The sequence below is a fragment of the Astatotilapia calliptera genome, chromosome 1 (genome assembly GCF_900246225.1).
Source record: "Astatotilapia calliptera chromosome 1, fAstCal1.2, whole genome shotgun sequence".
In the NCBI taxonomy this organism is placed as follows: domain Eukaryota; kingdom Metazoa; phylum Chordata; class Actinopteri; order Cichliformes; family Cichlidae; genus Astatotilapia; species Astatotilapia calliptera.
Window position 1 is genome coordinate 38,095,362 of NC_039302.1, and position 27,912 is coordinate 38,123,273.

At 47.9% G+C, this 27,912-nt stretch overlaps 1 protein-coding gene and 1 long non-coding RNA gene across 2 annotated transcripts; one reads left to right on the top strand and one right to left on the bottom strand.

Annotated features, from left to right (window-relative positions):
- Positions 1-616: 616 nt before the first annotated feature.
- On the bottom strand, positions 617-27,807 carry LOC113027647 (CD81 antigen-like). The gene is made up of 8 exons (XM_026177308.1): positions 27,614-27,807; positions 17,375-17,489; positions 7,548-7,645; positions 5,608-5,682; positions 5,255-5,368; positions 3,828-3,923; positions 1,771-1,854; positions 617-1,068 (listed from the first exon to the last, which is right to left on the bottom strand). The coding sequence occupies exons 1-8, from the start codon at positions 27,677-27,679 to the stop codon at positions 1,006-1,008; spliced, it is 711 nt and encodes a 236-aa protein (XP_026033093.1). The 5' UTR covers positions 27,680-27,807; the 3' UTR covers positions 617-1,005.
- LOC113027670 (uncharacterized) lies at positions 5,651-16,546 on the top strand. Its single transcript, XR_003273116.1, has 2 exons — positions 5,651-5,709; positions 11,471-16,546. It is a non-coding gene; the product is annotated as an uncharacterized LOC113027670 (long non-coding RNA).
- Positions 27,808-27,912: the final 105 nt, after the last annotated feature.

A 27,912-nucleotide genomic window follows, 5' to 3' on the forward strand; every position in this document is an offset into this window, starting at 1 on the left:
CAACCAGCTGCCTACCAGGACAACCGGTTTGCTGGGAAACACACGTGACCAGTACACGACTGCAGGAGTGAGCCGAACATTAAACTCTGAGGCTCTGATTCTGACATGACGATCATAGTTTACCACCGCAGAAAGAAAGCAAACGGGGTCAGAGGTCACGGACTTTGGTTACAGCTTCAGATTAAACATTTCATTTCCTGACAACATCCCACAGTATGACCAGAGGGGTGTGTGTGTGTGTGTGTCTGTCTGTGTGTGTGTCTGTGTGTGTGTGTGTGTGTGTGTGTGTGTGTCTGTGTGTGTGTGAGTGTCTGTGTGTGTGTGTGTCTGTGTCTGTCTGTGTGTGTGTGTGTGTGTCTGTGTGTGTGTCTGTCTGTGTGTCTGTGTGTGTGTGTGTGTGTCTGTGTGTGTGTGTGTGTCTGTCTGTGTGTGTGTGTGTCTGTCTGTCTGTGTGTCTGTGTGTGTGTGTGTCTGTGTGTGTGTGTGTCTGTCTGTGTGTGTGTCTGTCTGTGTGTGTGTGTGTGTCTGTGTGTGAGAGAGCGCGCCGGTCATGTATGCCTTCAGTCTGGATCAATCCACAGAGTGTTTGTGAACAAAGCTCATGATAAACAACCTCCATGCTCAGGCAGACATGAAGCACTGTCCACATATATTTATATACAGTTTATACAGAAAACGTGGGGATAACATCCAGAAAAGGCCGATATGAGAGCGTGGACGTAGGCAGGACAGCAGTAAACTAATCAGATTACAGCACCTGGACCGTGTGTGACAGCATATCTACATTAAACACTGCTCTAATATGCATAACAGCATCTGTGACTAACAAAATAACAATAAAAAATGATCTTTGACAGTGTAAGAAAAACAGGATATTGTCTTTAACAGCTGACTAAAATCCAGCAAGCAATACATGTGGCATTTCCTGGTTATAAAAAAAAACAAACAAACGAAGGAGAGGGCGAGGTCGTCCTCTCCTCGTTCATTGGCCGGAGCCCCGGCCCTTTAGTACACGGGGCTGTTGCGGATCCCGCAGCACAACACCATGCTGAAGATCATCTCGAAGATCTGAGGAAGAAGAGGAAGCTGTCAGGGCTGCGTCACAACATTACATCATTACAGCATCTACGATTTCCACTCGGCGACAGCATTCATGCGCTCGCGCCGCCTTAACGCCTCCTGATTATCACTGAGACTCTTTTTGACACGAGAAGGTGGGATGGTCGTCTTTGACCGAGGGAGCAGCAGCGCATCAGCTTCACTAACGCACCAGGAAAGACTCGGTTTTCTCTGCGTTTCACAGACTTCAGTGCTGTCCTACATACAGCCACAAAAACCAAAAGACTACCCAATAAAATACGATTTTTCATGCTCATGAGCTAAAAAGGGCCAATGGTGCTTGAGGAAAGGTCAGGGGTCACCTTCATCTTCAAGGGGGTCTATCCCACTCATTTCTAGCTTCATATTTGCAGCCGTGGATTCACAGTTTGTAATAATCTTTACTTTACACTGAGCTCAGTTCATCTAAAATAAGCTTCTTTTTTCAGCTCCTCCCTTTTTCAGTCAACCTTCTGATTGGCAGCCCCTCACACAGGAGGTTTAAAGAGCAAGTGGGTGGGGCTTCTACGTGGCTGAGGATGACTGTATGAGGACGTATCCTCTCTGTTACTCGTACACACACTGTATGCATGAAACAGAAACAATCGAAGCTGCCCCTCAGCCTTCAGCACATTTACGAGCAGCAGCACTGTGTGATGTTCATGTTCTCACCATAATAACGGCGACCACCAGCGCGGCGATGCCGATCAGGTAAATCTTATCGTGGAACAGCTCGTTGATTCTGTCGTGGCAGCTCTGCAAAGCAAAAACAAAACATTCAAACACGCCACCTACTGGAGATCAGAGAGAATGCATCCTGCTCTCCTGCTGCTTCACATTTTTACAAACACCACGTGTCGGCATTTCTTTATTCTCTTAAACCACGATTTCATTTGAGGAATCTTTTATTTTAAGTTTTGGATAGATGGAGGAAAAACTTTATTGTTTTAATGTTTAGGAATTTCACTTCCTGTTTGTGGACCAGTCTCAGGCTACGTTCACTCTGCAGGTCTTGATGCTCAATTCAAATTATTTGATCAAATCCGATTTTTTTGTCTGCTCGTTCACACTACAAACAAAATGCGACAGCAAACGCGCTCTAGTGTGAACGCTCAAAGCGCCGCATGCGCAAAAGAAGACGTCACACACAACGCGCTCTGTTTACACCCAGAGCAACAGTATGTGTGACTGATGGCCTTAATGTAAAGACTTCGGACTTTATGTTAAGTTATAAAGTTATTGTGTTTTCTACATTTGGCCTAATAATGATCCTTGTTGCTGTTTTAGAGGAAAGCTGCAGATTTCTGTCAGAATCTGCAGATTATACAGAACAAATAAAATGTTCACGTTTCTCCAACGTTGTTCCCAACAGTTGTACTGGATGGACAGGAAGTGTTCACGATGTCTTCTCCGGCGCTGATAATCGGAGTCTGTCTTGTGTCAGTGACGTAAAAGGCGGATTTAATGTGACATGACAATCAAACAGCAGTCGCTTCCTGAAACATCAGATATGTATTGGATTCAGCACCACATACGAAAGTGACCCAGATCGGATTTAAAAATATTGGATTTGTGCCGTTCACGCTGTCATGTGGGTCGCAGAGGGTCAAAAACGCCGGATTTGATGCGCTTTCGCCTGCAGAGTGAACGTTGCCATAGAGACAGCTGATCACACATCATCTGTGAGCTTCTCTCTTACAGCCACCTCAGCTCACACACACTCATTTATTTATCAGTCATTAATATTTCAGCTCATTTATTCTGTAACACTGCTTTCATTTATTCATGCTAACGCTACTTTAGCTTCCTGCTGTGTCCACGTGTTCAGCGCGTTAGGCCCCACCTCCTCCTGATGAGTTTCCTCTCACAGAAATCAGCAACAGACAAAGTAAAAAGTGCTTCTTTTAAACACTTCTGTGTTCTGGCAGCCGCGCAGCTCTGCACCGACCTCGGGTCACTTCAGTAACGCTGCCAACAAGTGGAGTTAAGCCTCGTGTGAAGCTGCAGGCTGCATACAGAACAGCCTCCTGCAGATCTTTGGACTCTGAGGCTTTTGCTGTCTCGATGTTCTCTAAATCTTTTGTCTGGCAAGTCTTTACTTACACTGCTGGCTATGTGGTAAAAAAAACATGTGACACAAACTGAAAATGGAGACAATGTACCTTCAAAGTAAAAGTCTCAAAAGATGTGACTTTTACTTTGAAGTGAAATGTTCTCGGTTTGTGGAGAGCAGCTGCACAGCCTCAACCACTTCCATTCATTTAACTGAAACTTAAATATACGTTTTTATCTCAGTCTAGCTCCATTCACTTCTGTTCAGTGGACTAAAAGCGCCCCCTGCTGTGCTCTCGGGTGAACTGCAACTACTTTCGATACCACGGTTTAACAGGAAGTGGAACAGCCCCCCGTGACTGCGTCAGGTTACCAAGAGCAGATTATTTTACAGCAGCACAGGAGAACCCGCCAACGCTATCAATGCACCGAGTCGTGCCGAGAGGCTCGTGTTCCTGATGGTGAGACAGGACACAAACATGAATGACCCCGCCCCCTGCGTTTGCCTGGTGCAAGTATACAGCAGAGAGAAAATGTCTCACAGCAAAGTTTATGGAGCTTTTTTGACTAACTTCATGATTTCTGCAGAGAGCTAAATGATGGTCCTGCTTGTTCTCCCCGTGAGCCAGAAGCATGCGAGCAAAGATTAAACCACTGAAATAAATGATTGTACTTACCGTGAATGTATTACTGGGGCAAATATTGGTAATTCCAGTTATGTCTGTGAGCTGTGTAAGGAGGTTAGTGCCTGTGCCTTTACCGCAGCAGCTCAGCTGAAACACAAAGACAACACAGTAAAGACCTGGAAACCTCCGACAAACAAGCACCACAACTGCAGTTCCTCTAATGTCCAGCAGAGGCAGCAATGAGTCCGTCCCCATAAGCCCCTTTTCCATTTGACCTACTCGGGTCGACTGGTTTTCCATTATAACCCAGTAGTACCTTGTTTGCACGCCTTTCGTCATAGCAAAGCGTCGGCGCATCTGAACGTTCCAACAAAGGTGGACATCGAAGCTAATATTTACCTGCTGCTCGGTCTGTGGGTGTTCGTCACACTCGGGGGATCACGGCGTTGTTTTGCAGCCGAGTTTCAAAAATGGCAGTTTTGATTTTTGTGAACGAGACGCTCTCGTGACTCGTCGAGTGACGCTACTGACCAGCCAATCGGTTGCGTGCGGTCTGACGACATCACATTTTAGTACCTGTCTGGATCACTTAGAACCCCAGCAGGTACTAAAAGACTACCTGGTTTTTAACGGAAAACCCTGGAAAACGTGGCAAACTGTGCCAAGTCAGTCCGAGTAGGTACTCTAGGAAAAGGGGCCGCAGACTCCCGTGTTACAACTTTACAGCAGAAACAAACATGTTTACAACCTGTTACACAAACCGTTTGGTCTCTGTGGATCGTTTCCTGTACAGGGGAGGATGTTTCTATAACTCACCTGTTTAAATCCTATTAAGGTTTAAAGTTTGCATTATTAGGGGCGTGGCCTCTTTGACAGACAGGTGGATGTAGCCGCTAGGTGTAGCTGCTAGCTGCACCTCAGCTAACTGCACCGTGTTTGTGCTGTTGGAGCATTTTTAATGACATCATGTGACCAAAAACACGACTGCTGTGAGGTCAGTGTCCTAACAGGCCGTCACAGAGGGCGGAGCTCCGGTTTGCTGAGTGAAGTTTGAAGATTCGGACTTAATGTTTGTGATTAGCAGGTTCGTCTTAGTGAGGGTCTCGTGTTAGCTAGCATTAGCCGATAACTCAGGGCTCCACCCTCTTGTGAAAACGCGGTGACAGACGAGACGCTCCAACAGAGGGCGTGGTGCAACCCGACGTCTACCTGCATCTCTCTGATTTGGAGTTTAGTTTCTGCTAATTCCAAAGTCAGCTCACCTGGTATTCCCAACTTTTATTCCCAAATTCAACACGTCCAAGTTGTACGTGACCTTCAAAGCATGCGTGTGATTATCTCAGCTCTGCCGCTTTTCATGCACCGTGTTCTCAGTGTTTGCTGTACTTTAAGGTGACGAGGTTCAGGACGCCTCAGAAAAACCTTTACTTTATAAGAAAATATTCACATGATCATTTTGTTATATATCTGCGTTGTACCGTCTCATGGAAGGCCTTCAGGACAAGGGTGGCGGCATTGTTCTTTTCCTGCATATTGCTGTTAACTGCGCTGTCGTAGGCGTTGTCGTAGAAGATTTTCATCTCCTTTGTAACCTGCAAAAGTTTAAATAAAGTTATTAGTTGTTGCCTGGTGACAGAAGCACACTAATGACTAATAACTCACACAAGGTAAAGAATATCGAGATATGAATTTTGGGTCATATCCTCAGTACAGTCTGTGGTTGCTGATTATATGAAGCATGTTTAATCCCAGGTGTCAACCAGGACCAAACGCTTCCCGATCAGAGAGCGGCATGCCCGATTTAACCTGCAGTGTCAGCGTGCACACTCACCGTGTCCCTGTTCATGTAGCCCCAGATGCCAGCTGCAACCTCACAGGCGAACAGGATGACGAGGCAGGCGAAGAACTGCAGGACGGGCCAGAAACACAGCAGGTGAGCGCGAGCGTCCTTCTACCTGAGCTCCGACTCAGAGAACACGTGCAGGTAACCGTGCAGCTGCTGCGTTTATTATAACTTTTTTATTATAATTTACAACCTTGCAACTTACACTTGTCAATGTTCACAAGTTGAACAGACGCAGGCAACGTAGAAGCACAAACTTCAGATAATATTAAATAAGACGATCTTAGCAGCAGTAAAAAGTGAACCTCTGCTGGATTATTGAAACAATAAGCATGTATGGGCCATCGCTCACTGAACAAGCCTCTCTGCATCCACAGAGCAGATGTTATTCCCTCCATCTGATCAATCTTACTTTATCAATCCACATATTACATGAAGGCCGGTCATGATTTAATGGTGATACACTTTAGTGCTGCTGTGAGCAAGATTCTTACGAGAGACTTTGTTTTGCTGTTGGTAAGACTCACTAACTGTTGGTCCTTTGTTAATGGTTGTTGGGAAACTGTAGTGAGCTTTATTCCAAACTGAGCTAATGTTTGGACACGGCCAGGATATGTGTGAGTGGGTTGCTAAGTGAGTACCACAATTTCACCAACAAGTGTCGGGAGTTGGTTCATTTTAGCAACGATGTCTGGGGGTCTAAAATATCTCATGACCACCTTCCATTTAAATTCTCTCCACAGCCCAGAATTAGTCACCAGATGGGAAGAGGTGTTCGGTGAGGCCCGAGTCTCAGAGGAGACTTGGGCCTCACTGAACACCTCTTCCCAGGTGTGCTCTGAGACTTGAGTGCCAGTCTCCGCTTCCCACCTTGCCTTAATATCCAAAGTTGCACTTGTATTGAAACTCATAAATGAGTTATAGAAATGACTGATCAGCTTTGGGGAGGAATTACTTTGAAATATTTTAGAGATATTTCCTCGATGGCTGAGGGCTCCAAACTTGCCTCCAGTCTTTATGTTTTGTCAAAAAATCTAAAACAGTCCGAAGAAGGAAGCTGAAGCCGACGTCTCAGCTGTTCAAATGAGCTCAGGTCCTCACAACATGACGAAGTTTATGACGCCTGTTATTTGACCTGCTCTGAAGTCTTCCACAGTAGGAGAAAAACCCTGCAGGGAGGAGAGGCTTGATAACATTGAAATTTCTTTTGGAAGACCAAACGTTTGTTTGATTCTGCGCCAAATCTTTAGTGTGAGCCTCGTCCGTTCCCCGTACGCACAAGTTAGAAAAAAAGCAGGGAGTCCAGTGATCTTTCACATATTGTCTTCTCAGTGTTTAGCCACCGAGTTTCAGACCAATCCCGTACAGTCAGGAGTCTCGTAGAACAGCCGACCCCCCCCCTGCAGTTTGACAGTTTTAATGTTTGAAACTTGATCCTTGGACGTTTGCCTCGCCGTATCAATTTGGAAAAAAGTTTATCTAAATTATCAAATGTACAGTTGGGAATGTTTACAGGCAGCATCTGAAAAAGGTATAAAAGTCTCGGTAACACATTCGTTCTATACTCTCGATGCGACACAGGAGAGACGGAGGCAGGACTGTGCATCGCTCTAAATCTGTTTTTATTACTTTAAACAAGTCTGAGAATAAGGAAGGGATTTGAATTCCTAAATGCTTGCGTAGCGTTTTTTCTCTGAAAATGTCCAGATTCAACTTTTTGGGATTTCCTTGCCTGGATGCTTGAGCATGTGTCCTGATATCTTACAGTTTATTTCGTGCTGTGTGGGCCTGCAGATGGAAATGAGTCAGGAGCTAAACCTGGTGCGAGGCATCTTTTCACATCGTTATTCGTGCACCGTCTCACACAAAGAAACATTAAAACTATTAGCAGGTGTGAAAGTCCACAGGGAAGCTTCAGCGTGACTCACAGTTCCCAGCAGGCACTGCGACTCCTGGATGGCGCCGTAACAGCCGAGGAAGCCGACCACCATCATCACCGCGCCGACCGCGATCAGAATGTGGACACCTAGACAGAAGCACAGACGGATGGTCGTTACGAGAGGGGTGGAAGTCATCCTGGACCACAGACTCACAACATCTCATTTTATAACACGTGTAGTGACGCGTGGCGGACAGCAGATGGCGCACTTTTGTTTTCATGCCAGGGTGGTGAGTCATGTTCCTGTTATGTTCACACTTTTCTCGGTTTCTAACACAAAGCTGCAGCTCTGTAATGTCACACGGATCCATCATCGGGGCACCAAACAGACTTTTCCTAAAGCTTCCACAGAATTCCTGGTAAAGACGGACGATGGGAACAAAAGCGTGAACGAGCTCCAGTCTGTGAGCGTGTCTGTTATCAGTGAAGTTTTTACAGCATCAGAGAAAGTCTGCATGTTAGAATCAACATGTTAAAGCTCGTACTAAAGAACAGCATGATCCCAGTTCACAGGAGCAATTTCACTGGAAAAATCTGGAGACGCACAAATCTTCTTATTTCCTGCAGATTCTCACTTTCACGCTTTAAGGCCAACAAATACATTTGACACCATTCAGCTCAGAATAAACACAAAGAAGAAGAAGAGACGACAGACCCTCGGAGCAGCTTCGGACACAAACAGGAAGTCGAACCCAAACAGATTCCAAATTGTCGTCCCGGCAAATGTAATCAAACACTGAGCGAGACCGCCGCAGCGGGGACGGCGGTGTCGCCATCACGGGCGACAGCAAGAAAGAAAGGCCGATAAATCAGTGACAGCAAAGTTCAAGATGACGGCCGCGGCAACAGCTTGCCTTTATAAACACGCACAACGCTGCTTTTCACAATAAAAGCCTAAAGAACTACATTAATGTTTATTCTCAACAGCTGTGGAACCCACAGACTGTACGTAGATGATGGAGCGCCACATTTAGACCCACCTTACAGTTAATGGCATCAAAGATAAATAATAAAAAACAAAACTCTGAACTAAAATGTAAAAAAAGAGAAAATTTCTGAATAATTATCTGAGCTTCAAAAATTTCCTTTGAGTTTAGTTTCAGTCGTCTCCTTCTTTATTAAAATAACACGCACGCTCAACTCGGATGCTTTTATTTGGGAGGTTCACCCCGCCTCCTTCCTGCTTGTCAGCTCACACATTATTGAATTATTGGACCACTAACTGCTGCTCTACCCCCCCCCTCTTTCTTTTTTTTTAAGCTCGGAGCCACAAAACTGCGGGTAATTTATAAATCGATATCTTGGCAAGTGCTCCCTCCATCTCTTCCATTACGGCTCTCCGGTGTCAAACTCCTGGCGGTTTGCCGCTCTTCATCCCTCGCTCTCCTGGCGCTCGGCCATCAGTCCGTCCTCTCTGCGTAATGCTTTCTCTCATTCAGAATTATGCTCTCAACCATGCATTTACTTAAATGTCTCTTCCTGTCTCTCCTTATTTAATCCTCTTATGGCTTTGCTTCCATTACAGCCTCTCTGCTCCATCCTTCAGCTGCTCCGTAGGAAGAGGAGCTGATGGAATGTGAGATCCTCGGCTTTGTGCCGAGATCTTCTCAGATGTTACAGACAAACGTCCGCAGGAAGAATCCGTGGTTTCTCGTTTTTATTTGTCTGGAGAAAATATAAAACTGCATCTGTACAGGCCCCTCGCTCCCAGCTCCACTCCTTCCTTGCCAATGAGATCGCCGCTATCCTCGGCGTCATTCGGCCATCTTGGACAGACTCCACCACCTCTGCGAGCTGCAGCAGGTGGAGAGGTGGTTGTTGAGCCACTATGCCGAGCAGAACCAGAACCTGGACCAACGGAAGGACGTGGAGCCCGCCAAAGAGGGACCGCTGTCTCTAATCCCACAGGAATGACTCACGGCTGGTCAGAGTGTGAAAGCCAAACCCGACACTAGGGCTGTGCGATATGACCAAACGCTCATATCCCGACAGACATTTCTCATCCCGATAATGATATAAATCCCACAATAATGCATTTTCTGTAAATTCTGTGAATCTCGGGCAGCTCGACTGGCGTGAAGTGTTTCCAGCTGCGCGTCGTGTAGCTGGAGTCGAGTGTTTTGACCGATGCAAACGGCCGCCGTTCTCTTAGTGAGTGTTTATTACACGGCGTGCTGCAGTCTGAGGTTTATTTTTTAGCACCCGACGGCTCTTTTTGCTTCTCATCCATAAACTCTCTGTATACTCTGTCATGTGATTCTTGCGCAGGTGGTTGAAGAGGTTTGCAGTGTTTGAGTCTGTGGTGGGGGCCGGTTTCCTGCATAATTTGCATAGTATCAGTTTTCTGGTCCATGTTTCATAACCAAACCACGTCCAGTATAGGGCTGCCACGGTTACGGCGACTATCAAAATCGTCGACGCCTAATTTAATAGTCGACGCGTCACTTGAAGCTTTGTAAGATCCTGAAAGACGCAGGAATAAGTAGGTTGTAAGAGTGTAATAAAGGACTGAAACAGAAGATGGCAGCACTGCATCTACGAGGATGCCAGCTGCCGTTAAACCCCGAAGAAGAAGAAGAAGCAACCTCCGGCATCGTAGCTGTGTCCAAATTCAGGAGCCGCATCCTTCGGAGGCCGCATTTGTAGGCTGATTACGTCACAGCGACACGACGAAGACTGTCCAAATTCAAAGACTCCTCCCAATCCGTTCCCCAGATTTGAAGGATGGGTCTGGTGTAAAACCTTCGTGACCCTTTCCATATCCCAGGATTCATAGCGCGGCCCAGCCAATTCCCGTTTCCAACAATGGCAGCAGCGAGTTAGTTTTAAAATTACTCTTATTAATCTTTCTGGGTCACAAAATAAGCTTTTGACATATTTTCAGGCGAGAAAGTAGCTGTGTAAACATCAAATATCTGCTCGTTTATCAAGACACCGCATATTTGCAAAAGTGCTTCGACGTTTTCGGAGACGTCTGCTACCCACCAGCTCGACAGCTAACCGGGAGCTCGAGGGTCACTGAAGGCGCCCGAGAACCGCAAACTCCCAACAAATCGTTTTCAGATCACCGCCGTCTTTCGCTACTCAGGTTAAACGTGATATATAAGTCACTTAGACAACCTAAAAATGTTATTGTTGGGCTTTTTTTAGGGTTTTATTTGTTCGTGAGTAAATCGGTTTGGCTGAGATTAAAGTTATTAGATTAAATAAAACTTTATTAATCCCCCGGGTGGTTTTCACACAGCTGTGGCAGCCCTGGTCCAGAACCAGAACAGCCTGTGGACGCTGTCTCAGGGTGTTGGCCTTTTGGAGCTTCAGGACTTTGGTTCCTTTACATTTGTTTCGTTCCTTCATCCAGTTAAAAATGTAACCGTGGTTCCACTTTCAGACTGATGGGTTCCTCTCCTAGTCTGAAGTCCCCCCACAGACTTCTCCTGGAAACCTTTACTTCGTCTGCTCCAACAACTTTGATTCAACCGTCCAGAAAACAGACGGTACCTTTGTGAGTCCACAGACGTCACCCTTACAGTCACTGTCTGTCAGTAGAGCCTGTAAGCTCTGCTCTTTGCCTCTGCCTCAGTCTGATTACAGCGGCACGACCGGCTTCTCCCCTGTGAGCAGGACTTGGTGGTGGTGGGTGGAGATCTGCCTCCACCCGGCTCTCTGTGGGTTAGCCTTAGATTTATTATCATTTGTCTTTTCTGATGAGCACAGAGTCGCTGCTTCCGCCGTCGTCCGTTTGTTTCTCTGCTCGCTGCTGAAAATAACCTCGGAATTTCCCTCTGACGATCAAGCCTTTGTAACCCAACCTCCAAATATTTTACCCATGTGTGAAGTCATCTGGGGATTGTTCATCGTATGGTGGAAACCTTCCCTTCTGCTGCTTCCTGTTACTTTTTTCTTTTATTACAGCTATTGTTAATACAGTGGTCCAGCCTCGGGAGGAAACCCTGAATCCACAATGGAACAAGCGATAAAGACCTTTAAGGTGGAACTTCAAGGTTGATGCTAGAAACGCAGACATGGCGGTGCCCACACTTCCTGCCTGAACCCTTTCCCCCATAAAGACGACCTCAATGACAAATTGTGAATCCTCAGCATGCATCAATAAAGTCGTGCTTTGGCGACCATTAGAGCAGTTTGTGCGTTTTTCTCGGGGTATCTGCAGAGAGCACCCTCGCTCACTCCTGAAGCACAGCCAGTCGTTCTGGTCTATAAGCAGCCTCAGGAGAGCGTCAAGGGTTACTGAAGCCAGTCTTCAAGAGTCTATGACAGTCGACGGCATTTTAAAATCTGTGACTGCATTAACCAGCTGCAGGCAGCGCCTTCACTCACTCAGTGAAACCAAAATTACACAAACAGCTGCGATAAGCAGATGTGGTTTCTTTGGTTGGAAAAGGAAGTAGAACAAAAAGCCAAAAGGGGAATTTCTGATGTAATATTTGATTTCGTGTCATTTAAGAAAACTTCTGTATTCCCAAGAACAGAAATGACAAACGTTTTTAAAATCCTTTTTAAACAGCGATGACGTGATGCGTGGGCATCAGCGAGTTTCCATAAATAAATCTGCACGTCTTTGGATGTGCGTTCCCGGGAACGTTTAATCTGGAGGTTTCTGCATCAGAGCGACGAGTCTCCTGCAGATCCACCTGCAAAGGTTGGATGCTCTCTAATAAGAACTAGCCACAGTGACGCAGTCACATGACTAACCCGGTGGTGGTTTCATTTCTTTATTCCCAGTTCATGATGCACCATTTTTGTACCTTTGAGCACGAACCCAGAAAGGCACTAAAAATAAAACTACAGAGCAAAGTTAGTGGATGTGACGCAGGCTGTTGTCAGGGGAGGTTTTCAGTAAACGAATTCCCCACGTATCGGAATATTTACCACTGCTCCATTTTGGTCCCTCCCGTGAATGTGGCCGAGGGCCGGGACTCTTTGGGACTTCCTGACACGTCGGTGTCATTTCAACTCTTGTGGGAGTCAACGTGAAACCAGGGGGCTCAGTTTACTCCTCTGGGTGCTGGAGGGGTCGCTGTGTGAGTGACTTGCTGCTGAACAGGAAACTGAGTGGAGTCAAGTGATCTGAGAGCACGAGAACTTCCTGAAGCCCCAGTGTCCTCAGACATTTACTGGAGATTTTAAAAAAAGAGGGTTTAGAGGCTTTTACTGTGAAAAAGGTGCATTTCAGGAAATGCTCTCCACATTTACCTGGGTACAGCTCAACTAGGCCCCGCCCTACACATTCAGCATTTTTAAATTCATAAAGTTTATTGCAAATATGAAATGTTATGTTTAAGATAAAGGAGAATATTTGGTTCCGAGTCATAATTTAAAACTTTCGATATAAACAAACGATCTATCTGCGCGACTGTCATCAGGCATCTGTTTCCACAGGATGTAATCAGAGTACGTCAGAGTCACCTGTCGACAGGTCTTTTATCGTGTACACGCCTGGTTTCTGTGAGACTGCAGTACTCACAGAGGGCTTTCATCTTCCACATCAGTGTCTTGTAAGAGTCGCAGAGACCGAGGACGTTTGTGCTGAATGACAATCAAGGTGTGAAGATCTGCGAGAGCTTCAAAGCTCACGATGGAGTCCGTGAGAGAGAAGTTCAGACCAAAACTTCAGCCGTCCCTGACCGAACGTTCGCCACGAGCCTCTGCCGCTAACAGCATTCACTCACACTGTCATTATAATGATTATTACATCATACACGGGCCTCGCAGATGAACTAAGAGTAGGTAAGTAGCTTACTCTTGAACTGAAGCATATTCATACCGTTCTTCTACATGTGCGTCACAGCGCCATTAACGCCTCGCTCCAGAGCTCCGAGCGAGCGCCATGCTAACTTTCCATCAGCAGCAGCTGAGCTCTCAAAGACGACTTATGCAAAGAGGAATTATTCTGATCCACGCTCTTACTCTTGGACTCTTACAGAGCAGCTTTGCATGATTAACAGTTTGAAATATTCAAAATAATCCTCTGACACTGGGCCTCAGCTCATCCTCCACAACACGCCATTTTAGCTCCTCCCTCTTTGAGACAACTTTCTTTTAATTGGCTACAACTCACAAAGAAAAAAGGGTGTGGCTTCTATCCCGTTTCTGTGACATCATTCAGATCCAAGAGTAGAAAAAACACTATCAGAAACTTTATGTCTAATTGGAACATCTACCACTGGAACAGGAAGTACGTGACAGGAAGTCATTTCAAAATAAAATTCTCAACGTTCCACTTCGTGACAAAGACAGAAGAGCTGTTGGGGACGATCCAGTGCAAGGTTTACAAAATGAATCTACGTCTGACTCATCAGGTTACACTTCTTTATTCTTTCCAGTAAGCCTGATTTTTAAAAAAGGCATTTGTACGGTCAGATAAAATTCTTACTAACTGTGCAACAAAAGATTACCAAACCTGCAGGAAACCAAACCCCTGACTCCTCATCACTGAGAAATCTGCAGTACGGCAGTGGAGGAAATGAGAAATCGGGTTTGAGCAACATTCGTTTCTCCAGAATTCAAGAGAAACTCATTTTTAGAATCATGAGCACATTTCAAGGCGACTATTCCGGCGTCTGCCGCTGCTTCAGAACACAGTTTAAAGTGTGTGCATGTGTTTAATCGTGTAGAAAGGCGAGAGGAGGGTCACCGTGTCTGTGAGCGCCGGGAGAAAGGAGAGAAACAGATGTAGGGGAAAGATCGAGCCGCGGAAAAATAAGTTGAGTTGAACGCTAAACACAACCAGATGGGGACGGAAAGCAGGAGCAAGCAAAGGAGAAGAAACTCTCGCAGAGGACGGGGGAGGAGGGGTGGGGTCACTGAGGAGGAGGAGCAGGAGCGAGTGAGGAATTTTTTCCTATCCCGACAGTGTTTTTTCCTCCCCTCCTCGGGAATGAGAGGGAGGCTTTATGTAATGCGAGGGTGCAATCATCGAGGCCGCTGCAGAGAAAGTCCCTGAGTGGATCCTCTCTAATGAGCGAAGCTTTTCCCCTTTAACAACCGCAGCCCGACGGCGCCGTCCAAACAGCCACGCCTTTATTTTCCCTGCGAGACGCTTCCTCACTTTTACTTTGCTAAATCACACCAGTTCTGCTTTTCCTGTAATGCCAGTTTTCATCTCTCTACTCCCTGCAGATGACTCACAGACGGGGGAACGACTCGGATCTCGTCACAGCCGTTTTTAAACGGGATCACGTGACGGCCTGTGTGCGCTCCATCAGCGCTGATCACAAGTAGCTGTTGGTTTGGGCGCGGCGGGCTGAGCTCTCAAAACAGCCTCTGACCTACAAGTCATGAATACCACGAGAAGTTGAGAGCGTTCAGCTTCACTTCCACCTGACTGTCACATGACAACCGCATTCATGCTACGAATCCCACGTTCCACCCGAGTTGCAACATGGCGCCGTTACAAAACCTATTCGTGTCGTCCTCTGATGGTTCTGTCAGACGGCAGCACGGCCCCAGGACCGGCCATGATACCTGCGCCAGCACACACCTGGCCTCCTCCTCTGGATGACCACACTGACTAAGTTACAATGAAAAGGAGGAGCTGTTGGGTTGCAAAGCAGCTTGCAGAGGAAACAGCAGCAACTGCAGGGAAGCTGAAGCAGCTTAAAAAGTGGGCTCTGAATGCTCCACCAACAGGAGTAGCTTCCATACTGTGTGTTTGTGACAGAACTGCACAGCACGAATGGGCCCGCCTCTCTGCACTGGACTCACTGGGATGTTCAAAAACCAGTCTGGCTTTCGCTGCGTGAGCATTTTCCTGCAGCCATTAGAGAACGGAAAGCCGTGTCCATAAAGTGATGCACATCATGGTGAGCAGCAACACTCTGCCTCTCCCTGTGGTATTCAAACCATGATTGATTGGTACAAAGAGGCCTGCAGTGGGCCAAGAACCCCTCCCCCCTCCATTACTGCAGCAGCTGCAGGCGGGATCGACATGCTCTGGCTTCACAGATCAGGCACGTCAAACCCTGAATCTGTGCGACTCAGCAGGAAATAACATTCATCATATCAACTTTTTCCATCCTCCAACTGTCCAGCGTTTCCTGAGCCCGTTCCCAGCTGACGCTCGACACGATACCGTCATCGCCGCGCTGCAGCGCGTCGAGCCTTTGCCATTGCTGCTCTGCAGCAGCCTCTCTCTCATCTACAAGGCGTGGTGGCCACTCAGAGTTCAGAACTCAGTGTTTTTATTTCCGGTGACTTAAACTCACAGCAGCAGCCTCAGAAACATGTGAGAAGGCTTAGAAGCCATGCGGTCCAGATTCATGATTTCAGTCAGAGAAAACTGAGCTGCAAAAATCCACGACTGCAATTAAAGAAGCCGAACATTTGGAGGACGAGGATGTTTTAGTCGTGTGTCGGGAGGATTTAAAGTTCTGGTCAGGTTCCTTTGTTGGTTCTTGGTCCAAGAAAGAACCACAGGAGTTGATCCAGGAATCTTTGGAAGCACATGGAGAACTCCACACAGCGGGACCCCACCGGCGTTCAAACCCAGGCCCCTCCTACCACGCTACAACCTCATCTGGACGTTCTTCAGAACATCTGGACGTTCTTCAGAACATCTGTTGCACGGCTTTGGTCCAAAGTTTTAAACCCATTCGATTTCATCTCAGCTTTAATAAGAGCGAGGAGGACAACGGTGAGCTTTCATCGCAGCGAGCTGATGTGTTTCTCTGATAGATCCACATAAACTATTTATGCCCTGATAAGTGGAACTACTTCAGTCTGTGAGGCAGATGCACGATTGATTCATTATTAATGTTAAAATAACAACGTTAAACTTTGATAGTGCCTAATAAATAGGTATAAACTAAGTGTTAGGGACATGAAGGCTTCACTCACTAATATATTTAATCATGAGCTCAATAAAACTGGCACAAAACTGACCAGGTGAGCAGGTGCTCACAGAGGACAGTCCTAACCAGCAGGGGCAGCAGCGAGTCAGTCCCCATAAACATGTTTACAGCCTGAAACAAACTGTTTGGTCTCTGTGGATCATTTCCTTCCTCATGACTTCTATAACTCACCTGTTTAAATTGTATTAAAGTTTGCATTATTAGGGGCGTGGCCTCTTTGACAGATAGGTGGCTGAAGCTGCTAGCGGTTTGCTAGCTTCACCTGATGTGTGGAGGAGGTGGATGTAGCTCAGGAGGTAGCTGGTCACCTACTGATCGGGGGTTCGATCCCTGGCTCTTCCAGTCTGCATGCCAAGTATCGACCCCAAGTTGCTCTCTGATGCGTCCAGCGGAGTGTGAATGTGGTTAGACAGCACTCAGTTTAGAGTCAGTGCTGGTGTGACTGGGTGTTGTATAGAGCACTTTGAGAGTAGAAAAGCGCTTTATAAGAATCGGTCCAGTTACCATGTGTCTGGGGTGGGAGCAGCAAAAGTAAATACAGGAGGAAGAATACGGAGAATTATCCTTCATCTCAAGGCTCGTTGCTAGCTAGCATCTGTAGTTCACACGGGATGTTTTTCAGCTCCAATGTCTAGCTGCATGCTACACAACCAGGTGCATCCTGGTTCAGATCGGTGCGAATCACACCTGCACCGAGCTAATGTTTCACATACATCCTATGATTGTAGCACTAAATGAATCCTTCTGCTTTCATATCTGCGGGCTGAGAATATCTAACAATGAACGACGGCAGGAAAGTCCGCTGATTTGTTTTTAACTGTTTTGACCTTTGCTGCCATGAACCAGGGCAGTGAGATTTTACCTGGACAAATAAAAGATTCATAAACAGACAGGAGCATAACGTGGTGAGCACACACGTGACATGAAGCAGACACAGATGAGTACGTACTGATGTAGAAGGTGCTGGGGGCGTGGTTTCCATCATATTCGAGACCCAGCAGGGTGGAGATCTTGGGGTCGTGTCTCAACCACAGGGCCACTCCCAGGATTACACCTCCAGTAAGCTGCAACGCAGAACACGGCACATGTAGTCATCCACATGAAAGCTGTTTGTATGCATCCACACTGAAACACCAAACTCACACAGCTGCACAAATCAGGGTGGAAGAGCAACAAGTAAAGTAATGGCTTCACTTCCTGTCTGACTGCAGGTGAAGCACTGAAAGTTCTCAACACAGCATCCACTCTAACTAATTCTTTCAGGGGTGTAAAATCCACAGTAGTCTACTTAGGGGGCGTGACTTACCCCCACCTGTTGCAGGTAAAACACAGACTGTAGATATGAGGCTCAAATGAGGCTCCTCAGAGAAACTGAACCATCAAAAACAGAGAAAAGTTGAACGCATCTTCATTCAGCCCATCACCTTCTGGTGTACACTCCACCATCGGTCTGAGAAACAAGTCCACACATCTGCAACCGATCTGAAGCGACACGTTCCCCCAGTCAGAGGAAATCTCTGTGAGGGCCTGATAACAACAAGCCGGCAGCAGCAGCCGCTGCAGCGTGTGCCGCTGCAGCGGCAGCTGCTGCCTCAGAGGCAAAACACACATTTCCATTTCAAATTAAACACACACACAGACAAAGACGACTGCAGGAAGAAGCGCCGTCAGAGTAAAGTCAGAGTGAGGAGGAAAGTTCAATGACTGGTTTCCTTCCTGTATCCATGACAGTATGTTGGACTGATGTAATCTCCAAATTCATCCAAAAAGATCAAGTCCTGATTTCTATAAACGCAGCTGTGATCTACACGAGGACAATAAGACCAATCTGCTGAAGCTGTGAAGCTGAAAAATGACGCTCATCATCTCCATTTTAAACTCAAGCTTCACTGAAACCAAAACAACCCCCATCTTCCTCCTCCTCCATTATCGAGGTCCATTCCAGCTCTACAGCATGCTGCTGCCTAGCAACCAGATCAACACCACGACACACGCACTTGGAGCATGACTCAGGGAGGCTAAACGGTCTCTGAGCTGTTTCCTAAGAAGCACTTAACTCTTTACCCCCGACAGCAGCAACCCCACCAACAAGACCGGTTTACATAACGGGTCAGCAACAGAAGTGAGCGAGGGTGGTCTGAGGGTACGAGCACGCCCTCGTTACGGAGCGTTTATTCGTTTCAGCGTCAGAAACCTGACTGAAGTTTGTTTAAAATCAGATGGGAGACGGCGGTCGGATTCGTAACTTCATTTTTCCGCTGCTGTTCCTTTTCTGATGGTGATGTGTCCTCATCTTTCACAACACGGGAGTGAAAATGTGCAGAACGTTCACATCTTACAGCCGTTTTTAGATGTCGAGCAGCTGTTCGACTCATTTACTGTTTCGTGGAAACTGTCGGTGTGACGTTTGCAAAGACAGCAGACGCTCCGAATGTGGAAAAAGTTACGCATATTGATGAGAGTCACTGGACGCACCCACCGCATCCTCATCGCAGTGTCACAAGTGCTTGTTGCTAGGTTACAAAAACCATCACTTCTGCACGTCTGACCCCATCACTTATCCAGGAAGTGAGGGAGAAAACAAAAACATGTCCGCCAGAGACACCAGACAGAGATCAGGTAAAGATAAACGGAGAACAGGAGCAGGCTTCAGGTTCCAGACTGAACAGGATCCAGAAAGTCCTGCTCTGCTCACGACGCGGCCTCTGACAGGGTCGAAGAAAAGCGCAATTCAAGCCTCGCCCAGAATAAACCACGCCACGCGTAGGCGGGCTCGCCTCCACACATTTAAAGCTGGATCAGGGAAACCCTTCAGCAGCCATGTTCACGTCTTCAGACTAGATCGCCACGCGTCCCCGTGAGGCTGACATAACGCACACCTGTCAAACTGATGATCTAACTCCTGATTGGAGGAACAGATTCTTGGCACGTTTACACAAAGCATTTTTATTCCAGTCAGGCTTTGAGTCCATGCGTCCAGGTAAACACGGATTGTGTCATAAGTCCCGCCCCTTTTGAAGCGCAGCAGATTTTCATTGATCATTTATCACCGAGCAGAGCCGGGAGAGCACAGAGGACTCTGACTGCTCAGGACGTCTTTCTTAAATTCTGACTCCTGCAGTCGTTAGTTAGTTTGACCAACAGTCCCGCCTCTTGTTGCCAAGTAACCTTTTAAGGTGTTTACTACCTTTGTCATTTAAAAGTACGAACGCAGCTTTATACTCTTGGCGAGGCGACGGGCAGTTCCAGCGATCGTCATGCGGAACGTGAGCTAAATGCACCATAATGTGGAGTCTCAACGAGCTGGATGCGGCTCAAAGGGAGCACACCGAGTGGACGTGTTTCACGGAGCGTGGCGGTGAGACGTGGACACCCTCCCACTGTGACTGCACCAAGCTTCGTCACTTTCAGGTCGACAGGGACGTGAACGGAGGGAAGCGGCGTAATCCCCGACACGTTACTGAGAAGCGACGCGTCTGCGGCCGGGATGCGTCCGTATTGGTCGCTGATTGATTTCCTCATTGTAGCCGTTTGAATCAACGCTGTGAGGATTCCTCCACCAGCTGACGCAGAGCTCATCCTCCGACTGCAGCTGTGGTGGATGGATGTGGTCTATTAATCAATTCTGCCTTCATCACTTACTGGACAGACAGAAAATCATGACCACACCTGCACTCGTCTTATATTTATTATTATTAACAACAACAACAACAGATTGCATTTATATAGCGCTTTTCAGGGCCCTCAAAGCGCTTTACAATTCCACTCTCACATTCACACACGGGTGGAGGCAGCTACAGTTGTAGCCACAGCTGCCCTGGGGCAGACTGACAGAGGCGAGGCTGCCATATCGCGCCATCGGCCCCTCTGGCCAACACCAGTAGGCGGTAGGGAAGTGTGTTGCCCGAGGACACAACGACTGAGACTGTCCGAGCCGGGGATCGAACCAGCAACCTTCCGATTACAGGACGAACACCCAACTCTTTGAGCCCCTCAAGCTCCTTTTTTTATTCCTGTCTTGCTTTGCTGGGATGATGAGCTGTGGCCGATATTTGGATCACATTCATTTCATTCCTCATTAACTGGAGAACTTCCTTTGGACACGTATACGATGAACCCTCATCTTCTACACATATTTCATAAACAGACAAAATTCACCTAATGCTCAACATTTCCCGTTAGTTGACCTCAAACAACAAAACAACAGGGTTGGAACCAGCTCGACCAGGTGCTGGTGAGCACGTGAACCATGATTATGGGATCATTTCAGGACAGGTTGAAGGTAGAGGTTTGCAGCTCGATGCTCACCGAGCACTAAAATCAAAGAGAATGCAAACGTCACAGCTCAGTAAGTCGTTTGCTTTTTGGAGTCCGAGTCTCATCAGCAGAAGAAACTCTTTCCTGTTTCAAAAACGAGCTCAGGCCTCACTTTCACTGAGCAGAGCCGAGCCGCCTTCTCCTCTCTATCACGCTACACAATTGTTTAGAGAAAAAAAACATTATTCTAATAGCAGATTGGAGGCTTTTATAAAATATGTAATTTCAGCCAGTCCTGCTGAGACATTCCACTTCCTGTTGGTCCCATTGTGCAGACACTGCAGGAGCTCTGCCAGGAAAAACACTTCGTGGGACAGATAAAATGTTAGCTGCGGAGCACTGACTCAACCGTACTTCATAATAAATAAATGATCCAGTCGGACTTCCTTCCAAAGATCAAAGTTTGCTTAAACAGATTCTTCCTGTTTGAAGCTCTGAAACGAGCAGATTTGGACTCTGTGAGCAGATCAGCCAGACTTCATCGGTCTGCAGGTTACCGTTGAACGTGGGGAGCGTGTCTGACTCTACATTCAGCTTAACTTTATTTATACAGCATCAAAGCACGACAACAGTCACGTTAAGGTGCTTTACATTGCAGGTAACTACAGTAATATCACTAAGTGATGCAGGCTGTGTCAGTATCACTGGAGCTGAACCAGATGCGTTACATAAATGAAGCCTGGAGCTGGACTCGGAGGCGACACCTACATGATCACAAACACAGCCGACTCTGAGCTCTTACCTGCAGCAGCTCCTCCAGGCTGACCTGGAGGAATATGGAAATGACCGACGGTTATTCATTTACATTTTAATTTGTATTTATGAGGCGATATCGTTGATGTTATCACTGGTGACCGGTCTGTGGGTTAAAGTGCTCTCGCTGGAACTCTCGCTCGTTTACACAAACAGGCCTTCACAGCAGCTGCAGAGCCACAATCACGGCTTCTCCTCTTGCATACTTGCTCCACGTTGTTGCAAAGAATAACATCTTCATTATTTTAGCTGCATAATTCAACAACACCCAAATATGCACTGCAGGAATCACATGTGGTGAAATGTGCTGGGAGACTCCTGACAGGCTAGAAAGGCTCAGGTTTGCAGGCGCACGATGATGTGCAGCTCGCTTACTCCAGCGCCGAGTTACACCACCCAGACTCCACCCACCTGTAGCTGGTGGTCAGACATGAACACCGACTGCTCCGGGCTGTTCCAGTATCAGTGAACAAGCTGAGTGGTCTACACGCCTCCATCCCACTGTGGGAAGACCCACTGTGGCGAGGTCTTTATGGACAGCACTTATCAACATTTGTTTGGTTCTTTATTCGTTTCCTTAAACTTGTGCACAAACGGATTCGTAGCTTTTCTTAAATGTCAAATGCCATCAGCGCTGAAGGACAATAAAAGGCAGCGACTGGCGAACCGTTACTGGTTTGGTGCTCTGGCCAGTTGGCCTGCTGGGATTACGAAATGGCTCGCCTGTGTTTGACTAATCCCATCACAGTTTGATCAAACCCAGAGTGACTCACAGCTGCTGCCGGAGGATCCTGATGCTCTTTGTTGTCCAAAAACAATTAAAGGCGTTAATGACGACGGTTTCGTCTCACAGGAAATCAGCTGGGACTCGAGCTCGTCGGTGAAGACGACTCCAGTTTGAGAAACCCGGCGGGCAGACATCCCGTTTGAGCGACAGCTTGGTGACAGTGGGAAGAAACCTGCAGCAGAACCAGGCTCAGGGAGGGGCGGGGCTCATTCACCTCGAAGTAGTGGGAAGTTAATCTTAGGACCCGCCCACTTTGCTTCCATTTTTTTTCACCCGCAGTTGTCTGACATCATCGACTTTCTCTGGTCACTTCCTGTGTTGACGCAGCTTTATGATAATGCCCCCAAACCTCGGTTCAGTCAACCAAGCACACCTGGCACACAGGTACACCTTAGACCTCTGAAGATCTGATCTATATCAGACATGATGCCATGTTACCTAGCAACCAGCTACCAATGGACTAAAATGACCTGGCTTTAGATTTTATGAACCTATAACACTTTATAAAAGCTTTGTTTTCATTTCATGTCATTAACATTTAATGAAACCTTCGTCATCATCATCATCATCATCATGCACATGTGTGATGGCAACAGACTCCCACACCAGCTCCAGCCACACGGTTCCAGTTTATTACACTGTGTAAAAGCAGATGTGAGCAGATGTGCCAGACTGCTGTGACCCATCACCAGACACAAAGGAAGCGCGGCAGGTATCGGGATATTTAAGAAGCCGGGTGTGGTCTGTGGCGTCATGGTGGGTGCTCTCCTATTTCAGGGGAATGCCGGGACCTGACGGGGAGCCGGAAGAGGACGGGTCAGCGGGACAAGAAGAAGAAGTCTTGTCACTAAAAGCATCCACGTGCGTTTTGTACCACGCCGCCACTTCAGGATAACTGGAATCTGCATCCATCATAGCTGCTGCTCAGCTCGTAGTTCACAGGCAGAGAAAACACGGCTGCTCCGCCCAAGTCCTCGCACTTCAGCTCGAGTTTCCCTCCCACCGCTGTCTATTTCTGCCCGCCGCACAAGCGCGAGGCAGAATGTCGGGCATGCTGGGGGTGGGTTGGAGGAAGGGTGGGGGTCGGGATATGCGGCTCCTTTCCAAACCACCCCCACCCCCACATCCTGTTTGACGCAGCAAGTCACGGCGTTACTTTGGTTTGACTGTTTTTATTGTTTTCATTTCGTTTCAGCGATGATCCAGATGTTCTCCGGTCGGTTTATTTCACACGTTTGTTCGTCCCCGCCTTAAAACCAGTAACTGAGGATTAAAAAAGGAGTCACGATTAAACCCAGAGTTTAACTGTTTACCCCTGAAGAACCGTTTAAAGTTCGATTAATGGAGAAACAATCTTTACTTTTAAAGACTACGTTTAGTCAAAGGGGAGAAAAGTGAAACTGGGACATCTTACGAGCTCAAACACCTTCAAACTCAAAGCCCAGTTGGCTTCTTTCCCACGCTCTTCGTGCTACCGTGACCCGGCTGCCTGAGCACTGCACACACAAACTCAGACGTCTTTGATTTCTCTCGCTTTTTTAACCAAAATGGCGTCCTGCTCACTTCCAGCTGCTGCGAGGTCAGCTGCACTAACAGAGTGTCCGAGAACCTGAGGGAAGATCAAGCGCTTCATTTGGAAGTTGCTCAGCGCTAATGAGCAGGTATCTGTGCTAACTCAGCACGCCGCCCTGTCATCCAAACGAGGTCGCTTCTGGCGCCTGAAAACATGGCGGCAAACAGAACGCTAAGGCCGAGTCCAGAAACGCCCGCCGGGCTGTCTCTTCAGTCCAGCTTCACGCGCTCGTATTTTCCTATCAGTCGGTCCCACATTCCTCTGCTCCGGCTACACTTTTCCTCAGAAGGTCAAAGTTCAGGGTGCGCCGCTACGATGGAGTGGTATGCCTCAGTGCTGCGCACACACTTTGTACGAGCAGCTGCGGCACACGGTGAAAGTAAGAAGGTTTGGTAACGTGTGTGTGTCCTTAAACGCGGCGCTCTGACCATCTGCTGCACGCCTCCTCGCTCCCCGTGGACTGTAGCGCACGTCGCGGCGCTCACGCGTGTGTGGTACTCGTTGGTGAGCTACTCTCTGATATTTCTGGGCAGCATTTGGCCGTTTCCCACGTGGAGACCTAAAAATGCAACCTCCCGCTAAACGAGCCGCGAGCACGCGAGCAGAGACACCCGACCGACCAAACTGACTGTTCACGAGAAACATAACGAGAAACCAGCAGCTGCTGTGACGCTCACAGACCAAAAGGGATAAAAGACTCATTCAAGCACAAAGAGAAACAGGGTTTCTGGAGCAGGCAGGAAAAAACAGAATCATGATTCAGGTTTGATCGTTTCTACCTGAAAGTCTGAAGGTGTGAGAATCATTAACACAGCTGCTCGCCAGCCGCCGGGTTTGAAAGAGGGCGTGGCAGACCAAATAAAATGTGACTATGAAGATAAGAGCTGCAGCAGGCTGCCCAGCTGATCAGAACAAGTCAAACTGATTTGTGCTCAGCATGAGAACGTTTATTTCATGCGCACAAACTAAAGGAAGCGGCCGGGTCGGCTTCGGACCATCACGCCGCTGCGCAGGCTGTGGGGTCGAGCTGATCCTTGACTTTTTCCTTTCTCAGAGCTCTCGCTGTCTCTCCTTGACAGCGAGAGCTCTGAGCCACACTGACAGAAAGAGGCTGCAGCCAACAACTCTGATGAAAAGGCAGCAGGAGGGTTTTACAGGTGAGCTGCTGGAACAGAAACGGCGTTCTTCTTCTCCCCGGCGCACAGCTGACTGCTCGGCTGTGGCCCTGCGAGTCGGGCCTTTCAGTCAGAATCAGGGGCTATTGTGGGCCGGGCTCCAGACAGGATGACCCTGCATCATTCATCGACACCCCCACCACCATCATCACCACCACCACCACCACCATCATCATCACCTGTGTTTTTACTCATTTCTTGCTAATTATATTCACAGCCCGTGGAAATCCCCTTTAAACACATCTGTTAGAGTTCAGCCGCTGCATGGCGCTTGATGATTAGAGGAGCTGATAAGATAATGAAGCAGCCGCACGCTTGGTTGAATATGTTCAGGCTTCTACTCGTCCACACATGGACTGTTTATCGGACAAAACAGGAAAGATGACATTTTCCAACATTTTCCTGGGGGAGACATTAAATCCAGAGACCCCGTCTGAGACACTGTGTGTGTGTGTGTGTGTGTGTGTGTGTGTGTGTGTGTGTGTGTGTGTGTGTAAATGGCGTGCAAACACACACTGTCATGCTTCGAGGTGACGACTGCACACGGAGAACTTCGGGGTAAGCCCGTTGTTTCAGACGTTTCCATTGCAGGAGCACTTTAAAAGGCGCAGACTTCCTGTTAGCGCTGGAGCGTGGACACGCCAGATGTGTGAGAGCGGTGGAAGCTCACAGGCTGCTGAGCTGCAGCTGCTTCCTCAGCTCCACTAACACTGATCAGCACTTTCATGTAAAAGTTCACACATTTTTAACTCTGCAGCTTCCTGAGAAGCGTGTACAACACTTCCTGTGACTTCTATTAAAGCGGCTGAAATCGAGCGACAAAGCAGACCCGAGCTAAACGTGGAGAATTATCCCAGCAGTGTGACACACAGCAGAGGCTTCAGTCACTTTATTCTTTTATTTATCAGACATTTATTAAAGTCTTGAAGCTCGTCAAAGGGCAACTAAGGGTCGCCTGAGCGCGGCGTTTTAGTGAGAACAAACATAAAACATGAGGTGGAGGTGGTGGGGGTCACGAGGAGATCATCAGCTGCATTGATTCCAGGACTCGACGCGACTTTTTTAAAACAATAAAATCTAATTTTTGCCTAAATATCTAAAAGGTTTTAGAAATTACAAACACTGTTACACTGTAACGGGATAAAAGGTTCCACACTTGCTCACATACGCGTTTGTTTACCGTAAACAGCTGATAAGAAAATAGCTGTGTAAACATGTGAAAATAAAACTGTTTCTATGACAACAGCTTATCCAACGACCTAACCGACGGTGATGATAAAGCCGCTGATTTCTAAGTAAGTTTATCATCATATAACAGCTGCAGGTCGGCCATCAAAGGAGTGTCAAACATAAGGTCCAGGGGCCAGAATTGGCCAGGCAAACACTCTAATTTGGCCCACTGGACAGCTGTGGTAAAAGTGAAGGAGGGTTAAAGTTTGGACTTTTAACTGTAGTTTTGTTAGTGTCACAGATTTTCCTGCCAATAAAGATTTAGAGCCTTCAGCGCTCGACCGATGACACAAAGCACCAACGACCATCGCGGGATTGAGGTTTTCTTAACCCGGCTCACACAAACAGAGCCTGGCTGTGCCGAACCCGCTTCAGAGGCTGGTGCTGTGTTTGGAGAGCGGCTACCTGCCTGCTGCTGCTCATGTGGTTTGACACTAAGAGCGCCTCGGTCAGCTTTAGGAGATGTTTGGGGGTAAAAGGCAACAACGCCGCTCGCTGACAAAGAGCGAGCTGGGAGTGGCCATCACTGATACCTGCGAGAAACGGCAGAAGCCGAGGAAGAGCCCCGCCTTCTTTATGATGCCAAAGGATGATGCTGGATTTATTTCTGGTTTAAAAACTCGCTTCTTGCTCTGGAGACGCTCCCGGTGGGACGGCTCAGACTCCTCTGTGGTGGCGTGTGGACTCCGCCCATGAAATGGTGCAGAGCCTCTGTTTGCTATGGAGGGTTGCTTCACTTTCACTTTTAGTAAGGATGTAAAACAGGGATCGTCTGACTTTCTGTTCAGCTTTCCAGGACTGCAGCTCGGCACTCCTGGACTTTCCACAGAGCAGAGAGAAGAAACCATGAGCAGCAGCAGGGGGAGGAGGAGGAGATGACAAACTGCCCACAAATGTTTCCACCATCCATTACCCAACAGGCTTTGACTCATCCAGTGGAAACCCCTCCACCCACCCATCCTACCCACACACGCACGCACGCACGCATACAGGAGGATGTAATCCACACAAAGCCGCACACCAAACACACCAAACTTCCAGCTCCGACTTTTCCTGCCACACAAACCGAGCAGTGAACATCGCCCGCGGTCACACACCTGATCTGTCCCCACCTGTGCACGTCGGCGCACAGCACCCACACTTTGCCTCGGAGGTACAATGTGGTTACGTAAGCAGAGCGCGCGCACGACTCCCCCACGACTCCCGCGCTGACGGTGATTTCCCCACCGCGAGCCCCTGCTGCCGACAATGTGCGCGCGCGCGTCCCGGAGCAGGCCTCGCGGTAAATGGGTGGGGGACGTGACGATGTCCAGCAGCTAGGGGACACACACAGACACACGCGAGCGCGCTCACCCAGAAGATGAAGTTGAAGAAGAAGAGCAGGTATTTGATGCATTTGGTGCAGCCTTCCACTCCCATGATGCTCCGGGACTCGGTCTGTTCGGCGCAGAGAGGCACAGCAAGAGGAGCAGCAGAAGGACGAAGCGACGGTTCAGAAGAGAGCTCAACACTGGAATGAAGCTCGCACACCGAGGCAACACCCAACCCCTCCCTCCTCCCTCCGCCTGGCAGCCAAACAGCGTCCAATCGGAGAGGAGCGAAGCGCGGGCGCAGCCAATCAGAGCGCAGGGTGGTGAGAGCGAGCCAAACTA